Genomic DNA, 21,408 nt, shown 5'->3' with positions numbered 1-21,408 from the left:
GCCTGGATATTTGGGCAGTCGTGGATGTCTTCTGAGGTGGTTTCGTTAGTCTCACGTGAGATGTAGGTGAATAATACCTGCGTGAGCAATAAAACAGCCTTCTGGGGTCCCTTCTTGTGGTTCTTCTTGCAGAGGGAGCCTCCATAGTAACCGTGGACAGCTGACACAGGGTCTCGTGATGGTCTTTCAGTTGAGCCACTGCATCCTGTATCTTGTCACCAAATAGATTTTCTCCGGTACAAGGCAGATAAGCGAGTTTGTCTTGGACTTCAGTTCTCAAATCAAATGCCTTAAGCCAAGCCCACCTTCTGGCGTTGATTCCCACCGCTGATAAGCAAGAAGCAGTTTCAAAGGAATCGTAAGCAGCACGTACTTCATGCTTTCCAGCCTCAAGGCCTTTCTGTCGTATGGAGTTGAGGTTATCCTGTTATTGGGGAAGAGTATCAGCTATTCCCTGTACTTGCTTCCAGAGGTTCCTCTGATAGTGTCATATATAGTTGATATGCAGCTATGCGTGACACTAGCATAGATCCCTGAAAGATTTTTCGACCTAAAATATCCAGGAATTTTAGATCTTTTCCAGGGGGAGATGAGGAGTGAGGGTGCAGTCTCCTGGCCTTTTTCTGTGTGGATTCAACTACCACTAACTGATAGGGTAGTTGTGGCTTTTGGAAACCTGGAGTATGCTGGACAAGATACGTTGCATCTGTCTTCCTATTTACTGGTGAGACAGTGCAAGGATGCTCCCATAGATGATGCTGGAGAGCCAAGAGTACCTCGTGGACGGGAATAGCCATAATTTCTTTGGAAGCATCAACAAATTGGAGGACTTCCAATGTTTTATGACGTGTGTCTTCTTCTGTAATCAAGTTCAAAGGGATTGTCTCTGACATTTCCTTTATAAAATTAGCAAAGAAGAGGTCTTCTGGGGGAGTCCATCTCCTTTCTTCCGGAGGAGATGGTTCTGATAGTATGTCCTCCGTAGAAGTGTCGGTGTCAACATCTTCCCATGGGTCATATGGGGTCTCTGGTTGAGATCCCGAGGAAGGGAAAAATCCTAGTACTCCTGGACGTGTTGGCATCTTGCGGAGGCACCGATGAATACTTCGGTGGCATAGAGGGGAATCGTGGGTGTCTCGATCCAGAGAGCCCCGACGGACCAGAAACTGGTTCCGGCATTGGAGGAAGCGACGCTGGAAGAGGACTAGATTCCGTGCCTTCGTCTTCAGAGAACCCTGGAATGGGCATCGGGGGTTTCGGAGACTCAGTAGATCGTTTTGGTACCAGTGGCCCAGGCTGGGTCGGAAGGACACAGATGAGTGTGTCCAGGCGGTTGAGTAACGGTGTGAAGATTGATGGCTCCGGTGCAGGGGCCAGCATCGATAGAGGATGAATGCACTGGAGGGCATTGAGGGCCGCCTGTCGGACAAGCATGTCCAGCTCCTCCCTGGAAGCTGGTATAGGTAACACAGCTACAGGGGGAGGCAGTCTAGGTGCTTCTGGCACCTCCACAGGAGTTTGTGGGGGCTCAGTACCAGACACCAATGTCAGTGGGAATTGCCTCGGTATCTCGGGTAAAGAGGCGGTTGGAGGATCCTCTACCCGTGTCCTCTTCGCCATCGAAGCCGATGCGGTGTTGGTCGGGAGTAGATTCACGTCTGTGCTGGTGATGGTGTTTCCCTTGGTGCTCGGCCAGGTCTTTCTCCAGCACTGAAGATGCAGATGCCCTAGATGTCTGGTCACCACTGCCTTGCTGCTCCCGGCGAGGTTTGTCGATGGACTTTGTCGATGCTCCCACTGGTGATGACTGGGTTGATATGTTGATGGAGTTAACTTTATTTTGAAAAGGGACTCCATCTTGTCTAGTCAGGCACGCCTGCCCTTCGGGGTCATTTCAGCACAGCTTGGGCATCGATGAACATCGTGTGTTGAGCCGAGGCACATCACACAGACATCATGCGGGTCTGTAACTGACATCATACGCGGACACTCCGAGCATTTTCTAAAGCACATAGCCATGTTTGAAAAAAGGGGCCACAAAAACGGTCTGTGGCCTACAGGAACCGATGGGAAGGTAGCTGGAACCAACCGAAAATGGTGGAAATTACTCACCGAGCGTTGAGGAAAATGATGTCACAATGGGAGACCCCTAGGACGGAACTTTTTGTGAAGAAAACTTCAAATTTTTCTGTGAGCTCCTAACTGCGTGGCAAACTGCAGCACGGGGGGGGGGGGGGGGAAGAGACTGAAGGGAGATCCCTGTGGCTACAGGGATTATGGAATGTTGGGCATGCTCAGTGTGCCAGTCAAAAGTTCTAGAAACTTTGACAAATGTTTTCTGTGACAGTGCTCCGTCCAGTGACGTCATCCACATGTGATGACTACCATCCTGCTAGTCCTGGGAGAACTGAACATTTTTAAGATAAAGAAAAAGGAAATGAGAAGGTGAAATTTAAAATGTGCTTATTAATTTCCTTTCCTGTAGTCCTGCTACACCAGTCCAAACAAGTGGGTCACATTCTCCCCACCCCGCCAGCAGATGGAGACAGACGAAAAGCTCAAAGATTACCTCACTCCCCCCATGGGGTTCAGTGCTGTCTTCGGCTCTTCGGTATCTTATGTCAAAGCTGGTAGATGGTAGCTTAGCCTCGCTGCTCTGGCTAACGGAGAACTTAATCCCTTGCAATCCTCACTTCAACAAGGTTCTACAAATCTATCCCTCTAGTATTAAACTACTTAATAATGAGTTATCTTCTCGATGATAATAAAAGTGGTGACTGCTACCTTGTAGAAGTTATTATGTGCAACTCCTGCTTTTGGTGGAAAATGCCCCAGACAAAAAAGTGTTTTTGTTCCTGTTCATCTTACTGAATTATTCAACTGTGATCTCTGGATTTGTTCCTGTTTATCTCCCTGAATAACTTGAACTGAATTATCTGTCTCTCCTCTGTGCATTAAGCCCTGAAGCTTCAATTCCCAGTCATGCAGCACCAGGTCCCAGCAGTGCAGCACCAGGACTCAGTGATCCCTTTCAGATGGATGCCAAGACACAGTGAACAGAGGAAGAGGAGGAGGAGAAGCAGCAGCTGCCAGAGCAGCAACAACTTGAACACCTTGTGTCACTCATATCCCTTGATACTAACCTCAATCTGTCCAGCTTAATGGAGAGTGAGTAGAAGGAGGAGAGAGCAATTGATCTGCCATGATGAGGTGAGAGGAGGCAGAATAGAGCAATCTGAACTGCTGAAGTGAGAAGAGAGAGAGCAATTGAGATCAGAGGTAAGAAGAGGTAGGTCAGAGCAATTGAGCTGCTGAGGTGAGGTGAGAAGAAGCAGGAAAGAAAAATTAAATTGCCTAAGTGAGAAGAGGGAAGAGAAAACAATTGATCCCTGAGATAAGAAGGAAGAGAGAACAATTGAACTAAAGTGAGTAGAGGGAGGAGAGAATAAGAACATAAGAAAATGCCGTGCTGGGTCAGACCAAGGGTCCATCAAGCCCAGCATCTTGTTTCCAACAGAGGCCAAACCAGGCCACAATAATTGAGAAGAGGGAACAATTGAGTCCTGAGGTAAAAAGAGTGAGGAAAGAACAAATGAATTGCCGAAGTGAGAAGAGGGAAGAGAGAACAATTGATCCCTGAGATAAGAAGGAAGAGAGAACAATTGAACTGAAGTGAGTAGAGGGAAGAGAGAACAATTGAACCTTGAGGTGAAAATAGGAAGGAGAGAGCAATTTGATCTTCTGAAGAGAGGTGAGAAGATACTGGTGAAAGCATTTGACCTACTGAAGTAAAGAGATAGTGGATAGAACCACTACTGATTAAACTTCCTGAAGATGCCACCACCACTTGAAATCTCGACCTTAATTCACCATCTGTTTTAACAGACATAAACATGAATTCTCCACACCACCACATTAAGACACCACCACCACCACAAAGACACCCTAACATAACCTTTCACTAATAACCAACTTATCTCATCTGCTCCTTTTTCTCCCACCATCATCTCTAAAACATCATGGATCCAAAAATCAAATTACATCCAACAACACACAAACGGAAAAATTGATGATATCATGAACAAACAAAAACCTTATCAAGATTAATAAATTTCTACAATGCACGATTAACTCTGATAATCAGAACATCAAAACATGCATTCTGTTTACCCTACTACTACTGAACATTCAATCAGTTTCTAAAAAAAAAACCCACTTAAAGATATTATTGATGAACAATAACCTACAATATTCTGCATAACTGAAACATGGCTAAACAACAAGGACAGTGTCCTCTTAAACCAATTATCTCATCCTAGCTACGATCTTTTCCATATACCATGACAAAAAAGAAAAAGGTGGAGGCTTACTAATAATCTGCAAAAAAGAACTCAAATTAACATTTTAAAAAATCGAAATCTACCCACCGTATGAAGTAGCAATCTTAAAATCAAAACAAATATCGGTTTGGTATACTGCCTACCTGGCCTACTCCAAAAAGATTGCTCACCCATTACTGAACTTTTCACAAAAGTATTCTGTACTCCTGAAACAATAATCATCTTAGGAGACTTTAATCTACACGTTAACGTTTCACCAAGATCTCTCTCTTGTGATTAGTTCCTTGATGCCATGGAGGCCTTAGGATGGACTCAACACATCTCTGAAGCCGCCCACAAAGCTGGCAATACACTTGATTTAATATTCGCAAACCCTAATTACATCAATATAAGCACTAAACACAAGACAATCCCATGGCCTGATCACCAGCTAATCATAGCTGATCTAATTTACAAAAAACTAATAACTAAAAACTCTGAGATGAAAAACATCATAACATTCAGAAAGAAACTAACAAATGCATTAGAGATCAAAATTAATGATTTAAACCTAAACTGTTAAGATGCATTTAAATTGTGGGAAAATATGATCAAAGGAATTGCAGTTGAACATAGCTCACTACAAACAAAAATAAAGAAAAAACTGAGAAAAATGAACCTCTGGTATGATGATAAACTTAAAGTGTCTAAAAAAAAAAAAAAACTACTAAGAAAACTAGAAAAAAGATGGCAAAAATACCCTACAGATGTCTCACTAAGAAGATACAATTCTCAACTATCCTATTACCACACACTAATGAAGAAATCTAAAAGAATGTCATGCAAAACAGATACATGGAGTAATTTTAGACTCAATACATTTGTTTGAGACAGTTAAGATTCTAATTAAAGACCCTTCATCACATCATACAACGAACATTAAATTTACAAAAACTTCATGTAATGATTACACAACAGCACCAACAGAAAAAAATCAAAATGTTGAATCAACAAATCATCTATTCCTTCCCTCTGAATGCAAAGGAAGATCTATCAGCACAAGATAAATGATCATTTGACAGAAATTGGAGATAAGCAAAATTGCCAAACTAAAACCTGCTACACATCCCCTTGATCCGATACCAGCCACTCTGCTAAAACAAATAAACCAAACAATAACCCCTACAATCACAAAGCAGTCAACCCTGCCCTTAAGGAAGGCTATATTCCCAAAGGTCTAAAACAAGCAATTATAAAAAATAAATCTGGAAGACCCAATGATTGGAATACCTATCATCCAATCTCCAACTTATTCTTCATTGCGAAAATACTTGAAAAAAAAGCAGTCCTTACCCAACTTGAAAATCATATTGAAGGCAATAAGACACCTTATCTTAACCAATCGGGATTCCAGAAAAACTACTCAACAAACACTTCTTCAATCCTTAACTATTCCTATTTATAAGGTTTTGACTCAAATGAATCGTGCTGCCTAGTCCTGATTGATCTAACTACCTTCGACACTGTTGATCATAACCTGCTTTGCCAACAGTTGAAAAACATTGGGATTGAAGGAATTGTTCTAAAATGGTTCACCTCTCTCCTCGCAGACAAATCATTATAAGTAAAACTCGACAAATATTTGTCTGACACCTTCCAAGCGCAACTGGCATAACACAAGAATCAGCCCCACCAGCAACATTATTTAATATCTACATACTGCTCATATGCAAATTACTAACAGACCTGGGTTTAAACTTTCTGTATGCAGATGATCTACAATTCTATATCCCTAACACAAAATCTTTTGAAAATATATCTCTAATTTCTGAATATATAATGAAAATAAAAGAAATATTATCTCAATGGAAACTCTCGAACCCCCAAAAAACAAGTAAGTTGGTTGAGCCACGGCCCCAAAAACTATACCCCCAGGGATAGATCTGGAAGTTGCAAAGTAACACCTGCAACTTAAGTGAGAGATCTAGGGGTCCAAACTAATGAAAATTTAACAATGAAATTCCACATAAGCAAACTAATCAGATCTGGTTTCCACAAGCTTCGTATTTTGAGCCGATTAAAACTTCTGCTAAACACAACTGATTTTACAACAGTTTTACAATCCCTCATTTTCTCTAACCTCGATTACTGTAATTCTTTACTTCTAGGTCTTCCAACTAGCCACTTAAAACCCCTGCAACTTCTACAAAATGCCACAGTTAGACTTTGTCTGGAGCAAGAAAATTTTATCACATCACCCCAATATTGATGGCTCTGCATTGGCTTCCTATACAATCAAGAATTCATTATAAAGTTCTAACAATAATTTTCAATAACATTAACCTGAACAACAATGATCTGCTAGGAATATCTTTTAAACCTCACAACCAACTGCAAACCCTCAGATCACAGAATAAAGGCCTCCTCGATATCCCCAACTTAAGAGACTCCCATCTAACGCTAACTAGAAATAGAATGATTTCAACTGCTGGCCCTAAACTTTGGAATTCCGTGCCAGAATAACTTTGAACATTAACAAATTATAAAAAAAAATTTCAAAAGTGACTTAAAAACTTGGCTATTCCAAAATGCATGTCACTTGACAGAAACACCCATTTCCCCATCAATCAGATAATTATATAACCCCTATAATCCAGCTCTATCATCATGTCTGATATCTACCGTTGTATTACCTGTCTCTATGAATGTTTATCCACCTTGTAATATATTATATTTTGTAAGTTTTAACTGTAAATTGTTATGACTAGTGATTTTCACATGGAATGATGGTATATAAAACATTTAAATAAATAAAAGCTAAGACCTCTGAAGGCAATTGTATATTTTTGTTTCCAAATCACCACCACAACCCAAATCTGATGCAGCCAAGAAACCTCTCTCTGTGGTCATTAATCCAGGAATTAGATAATCCTTACACCATAGTCATAATTAGGACAACTACCTTCAGAGTGGGCAACAATGTATTCCCTGCTAGTTTTCTGAACTTGCCAGACCGATCCCTTGATTGTTGTGGCTTCTGGACTGATCTGGCAGGACTAAAGGAAAAGAAATAAACAGGTAAGTTTAGATTTCACCTTCCTCACTGTCCATGCCAGACCAGTCCAAACAAATGGGATGTACCAAATCTCCACCCAAACCGGGCGAGAGGAAGTCGCAATAGATCTTAGGACTGCATTCAAGGCATAGCCTTTCCCAGTCTGCAAACCCACAGTGAGGTGCTTAAAGCAAGTATTCAGAGACAAAGACGCTGCATTACCATTATTCTCTGAAAAGATAGGTTCTGATTCTGCCTATTAAGAGTCCTGCATCCTCATCAAGTGGGCTTAACAACCCTATGGGACCCGCAAACTGCTGTTGGAGCAGACTGAAAGCACTCATCTCTTTGATTCCTCCTGAAATCAATGTCTTAGAAACCACTGTGCTCTAAATAGGATGCATTAAAGACATATCCAAGAAAAAAAACTGGTCACTTACAAACATCTCAAAAGTGACCTACAATAGACTTGAGAATGGCCATCCCTGTCCAGACCTACTTCACTCTACTTTTTCACCAATATAAGTGACCTCTTTTCAAGAAAGACCAGGCCCCAAAACATATGGTTAACCAAACCAACCTAATACCATCATCCCCAAAGCCTACACTGAGGGAATCAAGGAAGTCCCCCTGAGTAGTGTGCGACCACCCACAGCAGAAGAGTCAGAGAGTCACTGTGCGGCTGCACCCATTGTCCTAGAATACCTCCCTGTAAATAGGAGAGTTGTTTGGGCATCTTGCTTGTAGCCTCTGAAACAGCTCTGACTGGTACCGAGGGGTTGAAGATTTCAAATAAGCACTAATAGTCAGCCTCTGAACTTTGGCCCCTATACTTCCAGAATAACCAAGTTACTTCTGGATGGATTGGCTGGTTTGGGTTGAGTTGGAAGCAGATCATTCATCATGCCCCAACTCACAAATTAGGTCATACCCTGGATTTGGTTTTTATTAATTTATCTGTTTCAGCTGCTTTTCAGTGAACAGTCAAATTTTGCCTGTCCTTTGGTCAGATCACTTTTTAATTGTTTTTAACTATGTTAGATGAGTTCTCAAAAAGTTAATTTGCAACTTGTACCATCAATAAAAGGGGTTTTGTTGATTCTGAGCAGTGAGGTACACACTTGTTATCCATGGAATTCGCAATCTCAATGGAACTGTATATTTTTAGAAGTTCTAGATTAGATTGCACTATTGAAACCACATACTGTACAGCGTTCTCAGAAAGAAGTGATTTTAGTCTGACTTTTGTGTCTCTAGGCTTTGTCTTTGCAAGTTAGATCGTGCCTGGCAAAAGCAATGTTCACTAGTTAATTTACTATTGTTTCAGGATTTATTTCACAGATTTATAGTCTGCAATTCGCAGAGCATCAATGCGGATTACAACCAAAATACACAATAAAACATGCAATCCAATAAAATACACAATAAAATACATAGTCAGATAAAACAAAACGAACATTAATTAAAAGCTTCAGAGAATAAATAGGTTTTCAATACCTTATGAAACATCTATAATCATTAATAACACAAAGCTCATTCAGTATAGTAATCCACAATTAAAGACCCTAGGCAGAAAAGCCTTTAGAGTGAATGCCAGTTAATCTAACAGGATGTATGAGAAGGAACTATTAACAAATGCTGACAACCAGAACACAGTGGGCAAGCAAGTACATAAGAAATTGTATATTTCCTTAAACAAAAGGAATCAGCATGCAGAGATTTATGTACCAAAGACAGTATCTTAAACTTCACCCTCTGCTTTATTGGAAGCCAGTACTAAACAAGGAAAAATATTATGACATTTTAAATCAAAAATTAATCCGAGTATGCTGTAAAATATGTATAAGGAATTTACATAAGAGCTTTACTCAATCAGGCCCATATTGATGAAGTGACTTCCTGGTGTCAAGTCAAATGAGAAATCTCCTGAGCATTAATTACCTTCTCTTTTTCTGATGCCACCAGAGAAATAGCCAGACCCATTCTGAAACAATTAAAAAAAAAAAACATTAAAATCAAATATATTTTTCCAAATATTATTCATGCAAAAGCCATAAAAATCTAACATTGCATTAAGATTTTTAACGCACCTTTCAGCTCTACCTACTCTTCCAATGCGATGAACATAGTTTTGTTTTTCATCAGGAAGGGTGACATTGATAACTGCAGAAAAGGAGAATTCATCTCAACAAATCAGGAATAGGCAAAGTGCTAAACAGCAATTCAGAATTTGAATTTGGGGAATACATTTCAGAATGTATGTAAAATATACAATATATGAATTATTTTGGCAAACACATGAAAGTCTGTTACACAAATGGATCACTTACCATAGGGGACACCACGGATATCAATCCCTCTAGCAGCTACATCAGTGCAGATCAGGAATCTCACATCTGCTTTCTAATTAAAAAGGGATATAATTTTAGTACATAGCTGAGAGTTACAGTGGAAAACATTACAGATGCAAGGATAGGGAACACTAATTCCTCACTGCCAGACTATGCTAGCCCTCATCCTATGAAATCTTGTAAATTAAGCCAAACGAAACTGCGGACTTGCTATTGGAAACTTGTAAACTATCATTAATATTGTCTATGGTACCTGAAAATTTGAGGATTGCCAATGTAATACTAACTTTTAAAAAAAGGATTAAGGAGTAATCCAGAAAACTACATACTAGCATGCCAAACAAAATGGTAGAAATTATCATAAAAGAACAAAAATTGCTGATAGAGCTTAATGGAAGAAAGCCAACATGGATTTAGCCAAGAGAAGTCCTGTCTCACCAATTTGCTACTTTTTTTTTTTTGAGGGCATAAACAAACATGTGGATAAAGTCAAGCCAGTTAATACAGTGTATCTGGATTTCTAGAAAGCATTTGACCGTCCCTCATGATTGACTTCCTGGGAAATCAAAATGTCATGGGGTAAGGAACAGTGTCCTATTGCTTATCTTTTAACCAGTTGGCAATCCACAGAAATGAGGGTTAAATGGTAAATTTAATCAATGGAGAAAGGTGAATAGTTGAGTGCCCCAGGGATCTTTTCTGGGAGCACAGCTTTTCAAAATATTTATAAAAGACCTGGAAACAGGAACAAATAAGGTGATCACATTTGACAATGACACAAAATTATTCAAAGTTGTTACATCACAAGAGGATTGTGAGAAACTGCAAGCGGACCTTGCGAAACTGGGAGACTGTGCATGCAAATGACAAATGAGTTTTAATGAGGGTCAAAAGCAAAGTGATGCACTTAGGGAAGAGTAAGTAACCCAAATTATAGCTACACAATTATAGTTCCACATTAGGAGTCACTATTAAGGACAAGGATCTAGGTGTCATGGTTACATTGAAATTTTCTGCTCAGTGTTCAGCAGCAGCCGCCAAGAAAGCAAATTGAATGCTAGGGATTATTAGAAAAGGAATGGAGAATAAAAGAGAATATCATAATGCCTCTGAATTGCTCCATGGTGCAACCTCATCTTGAGTATTATATGCAGTTCTAGTCACTATATCTCAAAAAAAGATACAGCAGAATTAGAAGAGGTTCAGAGAAGGGAGACCAAAATGATAAAAGGAGATGGAACAATTCCCCTATGAGGAAAGGCAAAAGAGGTTAGGACTCTTCAGTATAGAGAAAAGACGGTTGAGGGGAGATATGCTAGAGATTTATAAAATAATGAGCGGCATGGAACAAGTAAGCGTTAATCAATTGTTTACTCTGTCAAAATATACAAAAACTAGAGGACACACAATGAAGTTACTAGGTAATACATTTAAAACTAATAGAAGAAAATATTTTTTTGCTCAATGCATCATAAGCTATGAAATTCGTTTCCAGAGGATATGGTAAAAGATATTAGTGTAGTTGTGTTTAAAAACGGTTTGGACAAGCTCTTGGAGGAAAAGTCCATCAACCATTATTAAGGTGGAATTACAGATATCCACTGCTTATTCTTGGGATAAGCAGCTTAGAATCTATCTACCCCTTGGGATTCTGCCAGATACTTGTAACCTAGATTGGTCACAGTTTGAACTAGGATAGCTTGAGGGACCCTTGGTCTGACCCAGAATGACAAGTGTTATGTTCCTAGAGAGCCATGCTCACAAAATTTTATGTTGGAACAGTGAAAATTGAAGGCTCCTAGTTCCTGTTGGCCAGTGCTTAATGAGGATTCAGATAAAGAGTTTCACTGTGACAGGAACATGGATTAGGAAAGGGTGCTAAACATTAAGCCAGGCGAGATACTGAGAACCACTTTAGGAAGTCTTATTGCCAAAAATTTCAGGACAGGGCTGCAAAAATTTCAAGGGGAGAAAGTCACAGCCACTATTAGCACTGGTAGGAACTAACAATGTGTTACATTATAGATAGCAAGAAATCATTTACATTTATAATGTAATTTCAGCTTTGATCATGCCTGTCTACTGATAAAACAGTACTCAATGTGTGTTGCAATATATAATCAAAAAACATAATACAATAATAAAAATCATTAAGAACATCTAAACATAATAAAACATGGGGAGGTTGATTTTATAACAGACTGTGTAGGGCTAATGTCTGCAGGCACTTGGTACCTGCAAACTTTAGCCCAAACTTTCAAAGTGGACCTATGTACATAATTCCACTTTGAAAATTTGCAAGCTGTTGCAGTACACACATGCACAGAAATGTACATTTGCTTCCAAGCAGGTATAAACTTTCTGCATGTATAATTACAGGCATACTTTTGAAAACTGAAAGCATGCGTGTAAATACTTTCTATGCAGGCCGTCATTTTCTGTCAGGAAGGTAACCCAACAGACAGTGGGGGGGAGGGGGAGGGGAACTTCCCTAAAAGAAACCCCCTGAAAACCAATGCAATTGTTGAGGCGTGGGGAAGGGGAGGACTGGGAGTTTTAACAGGTATTAATGCACAGAATTTTACATATTTCATCTAATGCAAGGCAAATATGCAAAAATAAGCTTAATGCTGGCCCAGAAGAGGTGATAGACAAGTGCAGTTAATGAATTCAAAAGGGCATGGGACAAACATTGAAGATCCTTAAAGGCATAAAGAAAGGGATGGTGTAACATTTCTGCATGGGGTAACCTGCACGGAATGGCAGTTACTATCAATAAGCAAATTGCTGGGCAGACTGGATGGACCATCTGGTCTTTATCTGCCGTCATTACCATGTTAGAGTGACTTTCTACACTGTATATATAGTTATTTTGACGGTAAATATTGAGAAAGTAAAATATACTCCATGATGTTTGACTGTAGCAGTATGTTCTAAAAGGTTAATAGGCCATGCATTCCCCTTAAATAAACTAACCACTCTGCTACTAAAGTTAAACTGGAAATCTAAGCTCTCAAATTACTTGAAGGGGAAAAAAGCCAGGGACTGTGGCCTTATTAATATTTTGTCATCTATTGACTTGGCCACACACCCTACTCGGAAGCTAGCACTCTGTGGCAAGAACATGTTTCACATTTAAAACTCCCTCCACATCTCAATATTAAATCTTACCACCTTTTCCCATAAGATTCTACAGAAAAATCGCCTCTGGATCCTACAGAACTTCTACCCTTAAGAACATAAGAATATGCCATACTGGGTCAGACCAAGGGTCCATCAAGCCCAGCAACCTGTGTCCAACAGTGGCCAATTCAAGCCATAAGAACCTGGCAAGTACCCAAAAACTAAGTCTATTCCATGTTACTGTTGCTAGTAATAGCAGTGGCTATTTTCTAAGTCAACTTAATTAATAGCAGGTAATGGACTTCTCCGGGAACTTATCCAATCCTTTTTTAAACACAGCTATACTAACTACACTAACCATATGCCCTAGCAACAAATTCCAGAGTTTAATTGTGCATTGAGTGCAAAAGAACTTTCTCCGATTAGTTTTAAATGTGCCACATGCTAACTTCATGGAGTGCCCCCTAGTCCTTCTATTATCCGAAAGAATAACAGATTTACATTTACCCATTCTAGACCTCTCATGATTACCCCTAGACCTATCATACCCCTAGACCTATCATATCACCCCTCAGCCGTCTCTTCTCCAAGCTGAATTGTCCTAAACTCTTTAGTCTTTCCTCATAGGGGAGCTGTTCCATCCCCTTTATCATTTTGGTCGCCCTTCTCTGTACCTTCTCCATCGCAATTATATCTTTTTTGAGATGCAGCAACCAGAACTGTACACAGTATTCAAGGTGCGGTCTCATCATGGAGCGATAGAGGCATTATGACATTTTCAGTTTTATTCACCATTCCCTTTCTAATAATTCCCAAAATTGTGTTTGCTTTTTTGACTGCAGCAGCACACTGAGCTGACGATTTTAAAGTATTATCCACTATGACGCCTAGATCTCTTTCTTGGGTGGTAGCTAATATGGAACCTAACACTGCTAGTAGCATGGGTTATTTTTCTCTATGCGCATCACCTTGCACTTATCCATATTAAATTTCATCTGCCATTTGGATGCCCAATTTTCCAGTCTCACAAGGTCTTCCTGCAATTTATCACAATCTGCTTGTGATTTAACTATTCTGAATAATTTTGTATCATCTGCAAATTTGATTACCTCACTCGTCGTATTTCTTTCCAGATCATTTATAAATATATTGAAAAGTAAGGGTCCCAATACAGATCCCTGAGGCACTCCACTGCCCACTCCCTTCCACTGAGAAAATTGTCCATTTAATCCTACTCTGTTTCCTGTCTTTTAACCAGTTTGTAATCCACGAAAGGACATCGCCACCTATCCCATGACTTTTTTCTTTTCCTAGAAGCCTCTCATGAGGAACTTTGTCAAATGCCTTCATCCTGGTGCCCCTAACAAATCCCTTCTAAGAGTTTGCAAATAAACAAACAGTGTGAAACAGAAAAACTGTGCTGAACATATGCCCTTTATTACCTTTCCAGGAGTTCTTTGTCTTTTTGTTTAACAGAAAACAAGGGAATCCACACAGAGAAGAGGGACACTAAAACCTAATAAATCAATACCTTTAAGATAACTTTTGCTGAATAAGGTCCTTGGTTATTCCCATAAGCGCATAATAGAGTCTTTTTTTTTTTTTTTTTTATTATAAATATGGCCCTGAAAGCCTTTAACCGTGCAAATAAAATACTTAAACCAACTCTTCCATTACCTTAAATCTTTCCAAATTTTGTTTTCTTTCATGGGGTTTTCTATCACTATGTAGGCAAACGCATGAAAACTGGTGCCCCTTTCTGTCAGGGCCTGCAAAGAAATGACAGGCAATAATAAGGATGAAGAGAGACATTTTCATTCCAAAGATCGACGTGATCCATTTAAAGTGGAGATTTCTTTTTAATAAAAATAGACTTTTTAAAGAAATTCACACTATCATCCCTTTCACACCTAGTTGTTCAAAATTAGGATACAGTTTTAAGGCAAAAGAAAAAAAAATGTACCTCCTCCTTGTTGGATAAGATATTGTTCCATGTTATCACAATCTAGTTTAGTTCTGCAAAAAATAATTGCTTGATCCATCTTGTGTTCCTTGATTGCTCGGATAGCATATTCTCCCTTCAGGATTTTAATAGCTTCAGAAAACATTTCTAAGAATAAACCAAAAAGGTTTCAGTCCCACGTTAACCATTTAAAGTGTACATGTATCTACGATGCATTTTAGAGGGCAATAAAGGTTTTATGTACGTAAATGCACATTTACCCAGACAAATATAGTTTCAATAATGCCCCCCATTACTGCAAGTAAAAGTGCATTACTGCAGTAAAATGTGCATGGAATTAGGCAACAGCAGGGAAATGCACAAAGGAATTTTGAAATCTCCTAGGTTCAAAGTATCAGGCCAACTCCTGCCGAGTTAATTTCAGACAGCACGGGGCAAGTGTACAGAAAAGCAGAAAAAACTGCTTTTCTGTACACCTTCCGACTTAATATCATAGCGATATTAAGTCCGAGGCCCCAAAAAAAAAAAATCTGCTTGCGGCCCACAGGCTGGAAAACGGACACTCAATTTTGCCGTCAGACCCACTGACAGCCGCCGCTTCCTCCAATAAGGAGGCGCTAGGGACGCGCTACTGTCCCTAGCGCCTCCTTATTAGCGGGGCCCTAATTTAAATACTGAATCGCACACCCAGGAGAGGTGCCTGGGCACGCATTGGGAGAGCAGGCGCTCGCCTCAGAGAGCCAGCTCTCCCGCTGAGTTTGCTGTATGGGCCTGTATGTAAGTACACAGAGTACCTGCATTCCCCTGCTGGCCTGCATTTTCAAGAGAGAAATTATGGGGCCCGGGGCACATTTAGCTGGGCTAAGGGTAGGCAATTTTCAGACAGTCCTTATACCCAGGTGACTTCTGATAACTGCCCTCTTAATGGCTTTTATATTTTTATTAAATTCTACTCAAACAGTGCAGCTCTGTCAAAACATGGACTTATATGGGAGTAGAGACATTTTCCCCTGTTAACAAGTGGTTACTTCTGCTGACTCTGGCTGGGAAATCAGAGTTGCTTACCTGTAAAGGGTTTTCTCTGAGGACAAAGGGGGGACATCCTCCAATGGAGTCCAGCCTAGAACTTTTATGTCAAGAGTTCCAAGAACTTGACTGTGCCTTACTGGGAATATGCAGGCTGGCATGATACCATGCATCCACGTGGGGGTCCCTCAGTCTACTTTTTTACTTATGCTTGGGGAAGCCATCTCCAAGGGGAGATGGCAGGTTTCTTGAATACAGACATCCTACTGTTCTCATAGCAACTCTGCTGTCTCCAGGGACAAGCAGGATGGCAGTCCTCACAAGTGGGGAATCCCTAGTTACAGATTGCCCCAAACGAAAAAAAGTAGAACTCCCCCCCCCCCCCCCAAAAAAAAAAACTGCTTCAATGGGCACGACTGTTTTTGGTGACAAAAGGCCTTTTTTTTTTTTAAATATATATTTTTCTTGTAATAGGGCAGTCAAACAAAAACTATGAGGGAATAGAGTTGGGTTCTACACCTCAAAAGGATTCCACAGGAGCCTGGCAAAACCTACTGTTACATTAGAGTCCCTGTACAAACAATAATGTGATATGAATGTGCTGAGAAAACTCCATATCTCCTCCTTATAGACCAATCTTAGGTGGGTTATTGACGTTACCATGACTGACAATGTGAGCCTCGACATAACCCAAATCCAGGCTCATCTGGACACAGCAGAAGAACATGCAATATGCCAGCCCACTGGTTCTCAATCTATTTCCCATCATAACACACCTCATGGACAATGCTCATGTGAGTCACATACTGCTCACTATAATCCACAGCTGAAAAAAAAGCAAATTTGCACACCTGTGACAGGTGTTCTCCATGGACAGCAAAACACTCAACCACACAAGATGGGTGATGTCATCTGACTGCACCAATTTAGTCATTTTTCTCCTCTAGCCCCAAAACTTCTAGGCATGCATGGGGATTCCTGTGCTCGTGTCACTGCATGACCTCCCTCAGTCATGATTAAACTCGTTATAAGATGCATAAGATCAGTGCACACGCTCTGTCGCATGGCAGAAAGGCCATTGCCTGTGATGCATCCAGGATGCGAGAAGGGGCGGAGATTTGACTTTGGGTAGTTGATTAAAAACCCTAGGTGTTCCAGGACCTGAATGGTATTGTAGAGAGTGTCCATAGTGCCCCAGCCTGCATGTCGCTTTGCATCAGCCAGTCGTCCAGGTATGGAAACACCTGGATTCCTCGCTGGTGCAGCAGGTGGGTCCCCACCATGGCGAGACATTTTGTAAAGATCCATGGCATAGAGGCAAGTCCAAATGGGAGCAAGTCCAAATGGGAGAAAACTGAAAATGCTGATGCCCCACCACAAAGCGAAGATACCGCCTGTGACTTGGGAGGTTTGCAGTGTGCGCGACTCATCGTTTAGGTTGAGAGAGAAAAGCCAGTCCCCTTGGTTCAGCAGGAGCATTATGGTGCACAAGGATATCATTTTTAACTTTTCCTTTTTTAGAAATCTGTTCAAGGCCCACAAATCCAGAATAGGACGAAGGTCTCCTGTTTTCTTTGGAATCAGAAAGTAACAGAGGTAAAACCCTAGAGCCTGCTGCTACTGAGGAACTGGTTCCACCGTCCTGGCTTGCAGAAGGGCTAGGAGTTCCTCTTGAGGCAGCTCTGGATGTGAGAAATGAGACCCCAATGTGGGTTCAGGGGAAAATCTGGTGGAGTTTCCACGAGATTCAGCCCATAACCCCGCAGGATGACTGACAGGACCCACTGATTCGACATCATAGCCAGCCACTGGTTCGCAAAAATCAAAGCCAGCCCCCAACCAGGGGGTCCTCAGGCACCAGAAGAGGCAACGCCACCAATCAAAACCCTGTTGCGGGTCTAGCCTGGGGTCTGCTGCTGGCAGGATCTGCCCCTGGACCTCACCTCCTGTGGCCTGGAGCGGGGGGGGGTGATGCAGAGGTGCCAGTGGATAAGTGCAGGAGGGTCCTTTAACTGTGGGACTGCTTCTTTGACCAGTCACCAAAAAGATTATCACCCATGCAAGGCAAGTCCACCAGCCGGTCCTGAACCTCAGGGCAAAGGTCTGAGCCCCTCAGCCAGGTTAAATGACAGGGAGAAATACCTGCCGCTGCTACAAGCCCCCCCTCCCCCCCATCTCAATGATGGCGCAGGTAGCACGCACTTCATGCTTACTACATTCAAGGCCCTGTTGGATGAGCACCATGAGGGCCCTCCTGGGGCTGCTGCGTCAGACTGTCTGCCACCTCCTGGACTTGTTTCCAGAGATTGTGGGTATATTGGGTCATGTATAAGAGGTAGGAGGCGATCTGGGCTAACATGGATCCCCGATACACCCTCCTTCCCATGGCATCTTATGCCTGGTTGTTCTTACCCGGAGGGGCAGACGCATGAGTTTTCGACCGCTTTGCCTTTTTGAGTGCCGATTCGATCACTACTGGCTGGTGGAGAAACTGGCAATTTTCGAAGCCCAGTCTGCTGTACCAGGTTCACTCCATTGGCCTTCCCGTTAACCGGGGTGACAAAGAGGAGGTGTTTCCTTAGCAAGAGGAGCAAGTCCTGGAAGATTTCATGCACCAGCACCGCTACGACCTCCTTCGGGACATTGACAAACTGGAGGATCTAGAGCAATTTATGGCAGGCATCCTCTTTTGTCATAAGTTGGAAGGGGATAGCCTTGCCCACTGCATGGATGAATCCAGCAAAGGCCAAGTCCTCCGGTAGAGAATACCGGTGTACCTCCGAGGGGGAAGGATCCAACGGAAGGTCATCGGAGTCCACTGATGAGGCATCGGAGGTATCCTGTCCCCAGGGGTTGTATGGACTCTTGGGCTCTTCGAGACCACCCAGAAAGGAAGGTTGTGGAACCCCGGGTATAGGCTTAGGTGCAAGTGCCGGGAGGCTCAGGGACCAATGGGTCCCAGGGGGCCAGGGCCCTCAACCCTGAAGTGCCGGGTATGGTGAGGAGAGACCTCAAAGGGCAGATGGCACCTTGAGTTCCTTCGTCTCCTGAGGAATCCCCCACGAGGACGAACTTGGACACCTTGCGTTTTTGCACTCTACGGTTCACCGAGGGAACACAAGGCATTGACATCAACTGCGTTGGGAAGACACAGAGGAGTAAGTCGAGGCGATCCAGCAATGGTTCCAGCCCAGTCACTGCAGTCGACATCAGCACAGGCGCCGGCCTCGAGGGCATTGGCGAAGGCACCGGTATCAGTGGCGGGGACACTGACTCCCGTTAATGCAAAGCGCGATTCACTGCCAGGCTCACCTGACGCTTCAACTCCACCTCAAAGGCCTCCAATGAGAGGGAAGGGTTGGTCTCAACTCCTCTTCAGTGCCCTGAGGAGGATCGATGTCCGGCATCGGAATCTGTGCAAACAGCCCTGGACCACAGTCACTGAGGGAGGATGGGGCGTCCTCGTGTCAAGATCACTTCGGTGGCAAGGCAACAAGCACCATGGCTTTCGCATGCCCGATCCCGTACACAGACGGGGACTGGTGCCGATGTTTGTGGGATCTCCCACGGTATCTGGTCCGGTCTTTCTGTAGCGCCGAGGACGATGAAGATGATCTGCAAGTCCGGGACTTCAAAGACACCGAGACCGGACGATCCCCAGAGACCCCTGCCCTGAAAACTTCAGGGGAGGGATGGTGACCAAGGGATCGAGGGCAATTGGTTCCCCTCAGTCTTTAGGAGTCAAGGGCGCCAACACTAGAGTAGAGGGCTCCGATTTGCCCGAGTCGAATACCTTCTCCATCTTGTCCAGCATGGCCCAACGGCCTTTAGGGGTCACCTGAGCACACAATTCTCAGCCGCAGACATCGTGCCATGCGCCCAGGCAGAGGATATACATTTCATGTGGATCCATTAGGGACATAATCCGGGGGCACCGGCGAAAGTACGAGGTCGCCATGAGTTGCATAGAGACCGCATGGGTATGACTGGAGGAAATGGGAGAAGCGAAAAAAGTACTCACTGACCGAGAAGACCCAGCGCAGGAAAAAATATGTGAAAGGAAAAACATTTTGTGAAGAAAACTCACGTTTTACGATTAAAGAGCACGAGCTTCACTTCCACAAGACTATAGCTCCGCAGAAAAGAAAGGATTGAAGAGAGCCCCCGCATGGACACACAGGGATAGCGGCATGCTCAGTGTGCCAGCCAAAGTTTCTAGAAACTAAGTTTTCCATGCTGGGCTCCATCTGATGACGTCACCCATGTGTGAGGACTACCATCCTGTTTATCAAGGAGAGTCATGGTCCCTCTGTGTTCTCTTTTCAATAAAGTCTTTGCGATGAGCTGAATCAGAGGATATGCATACAGCAGGCCCTCACTCCAATCAAGGGCAAAGGTGTCTGAGGCTAGTTTTCCTTGCATCTCTTTTCAGGAAAGGAAGAGCAGGACCTACCTGTTCTAAGGAGATGAAAAAGATCTACCACAGGTGTGCCCCACTCATGGACTATCTGGTGCCATCCTACTTGTCCCCAGAGAATAATTGACTCAAGTTTTCCTCCTGAATCAAACATTTTTTTTAACCTTTTCTTTGAATCTTATTTCCACTACAACTTCTAATGTAATAAATACTCCCTGCAGTTAAGCTGAACTCAGGAATAAATGGTTCTATATTTCTTCAGTGTTTGAGAGCAAGAAACATTTATTCTACAATACTGTGCAGCTGCTAGAAAGTTGTTCATGATTTATGTGATACCAGCCTATAGCAATGCAACTTATAGTTACCTGCACTATTAGTACCAGGTCTTGTGTTATCCTTAGCATGTACTTCGTCAGTCTAAAAATAAAACACAATTAGAAGCTCATAAGCAAAACTAGTAAGAGCAGCTCCTTTTACTGACTGATGGAACAGTTTGCACTGAATAAAGATGGATACGCTGACTTGCGAGGTGCAGAGGTGCCTGCAACATTGACATTAAGGTTTTATGTAGACTGCTGCAGACATCAGCCATCACACTCCTGAGCTGCCAGTTAAAAACAGCATAGTCTCCATGGAGCAATATCTTGTCTCCTAAGTTACATTACATAACAGTGCAGGTCACAATAAACTGACTTCTCTCTGCTGTTATAATATAGATGATTAATGGTGGAAAAAGTCATAGGCATTCTAGAATGGGCAAATCATTTGAAAGATATTGCATTTCTACAGGATTGCTTGCAGTTTCCAGACAGTGCAACACACTAGAAAGCTAGTTAACATATAATAAATGTATATTATTCTTTGGGGTATATTTTGAATTAAGATGGAAGGACACAAAATTTAACAGTGATACAAACAAAACAAGAGCTACTAATATTGAGATTAGTTAAATCAAACAGAGGCTACTACAATCCTATTATCAGAGCCACCCCCAGTGAAATTAATACACATTTGTAGAAGCAACATCTACTACAGTTATCAGTTACAAGCAAGCATGGCAGCAAATAATAAGACGACTATTTGCTAAAGTTTGGAAACCACTATAAGAATGCTTAAAGGTCTATTGTAGAAGGTACTACCTTTCTTATCTAATG

At 42.1% G+C, this 21,408-nt stretch overlaps 1 protein-coding gene across 1 annotated transcript in view; it reads right to left on the bottom strand.

Annotated features, from left to right (window-relative positions):
* DDX1 (DEAD-box helicase 1) overlaps positions 1-21,408 on the bottom strand; it is a 175,981-nt gene that overhangs the window by 9,657 nt on the left and 144,916 nt on the right. Inside the window, exons 18-23 of the mRNA XM_029595927.1 lie at positions 20,620-20,671; positions 14,812-14,958; positions 14,526-14,617; positions 9,705-9,777; positions 9,465-9,537; positions 9,316-9,358 (exon numbers count right to left, since the gene is read on the bottom strand). Of these exons, the coding sequence (XP_029451787.1) occupies positions 9,316-9,358; positions 9,465-9,537; positions 9,705-9,777; positions 14,526-14,617; positions 14,812-14,958; positions 20,620-20,671 (480 nt within the window). The remainder of the gene's footprint in view (positions 1-9,315; positions 9,359-9,464; positions 9,538-9,704; positions 9,778-14,525; positions 14,618-14,811; positions 14,959-20,619; positions 20,672-21,408) is intronic.

This window comes from Rhinatrema bivittatum, chromosome 3 (assembly GCF_901001135.1).
Source record: "Rhinatrema bivittatum chromosome 3, aRhiBiv1.1, whole genome shotgun sequence".
In the NCBI taxonomy this organism is placed as follows: domain Eukaryota; kingdom Metazoa; phylum Chordata; class Amphibia; order Gymnophiona; family Rhinatrematidae; genus Rhinatrema; species Rhinatrema bivittatum.
The sequence above is the reverse complement of the archived record's forward strand: the minus strand, read 5'-3'. Positions and strand labels throughout refer to the sequence as shown.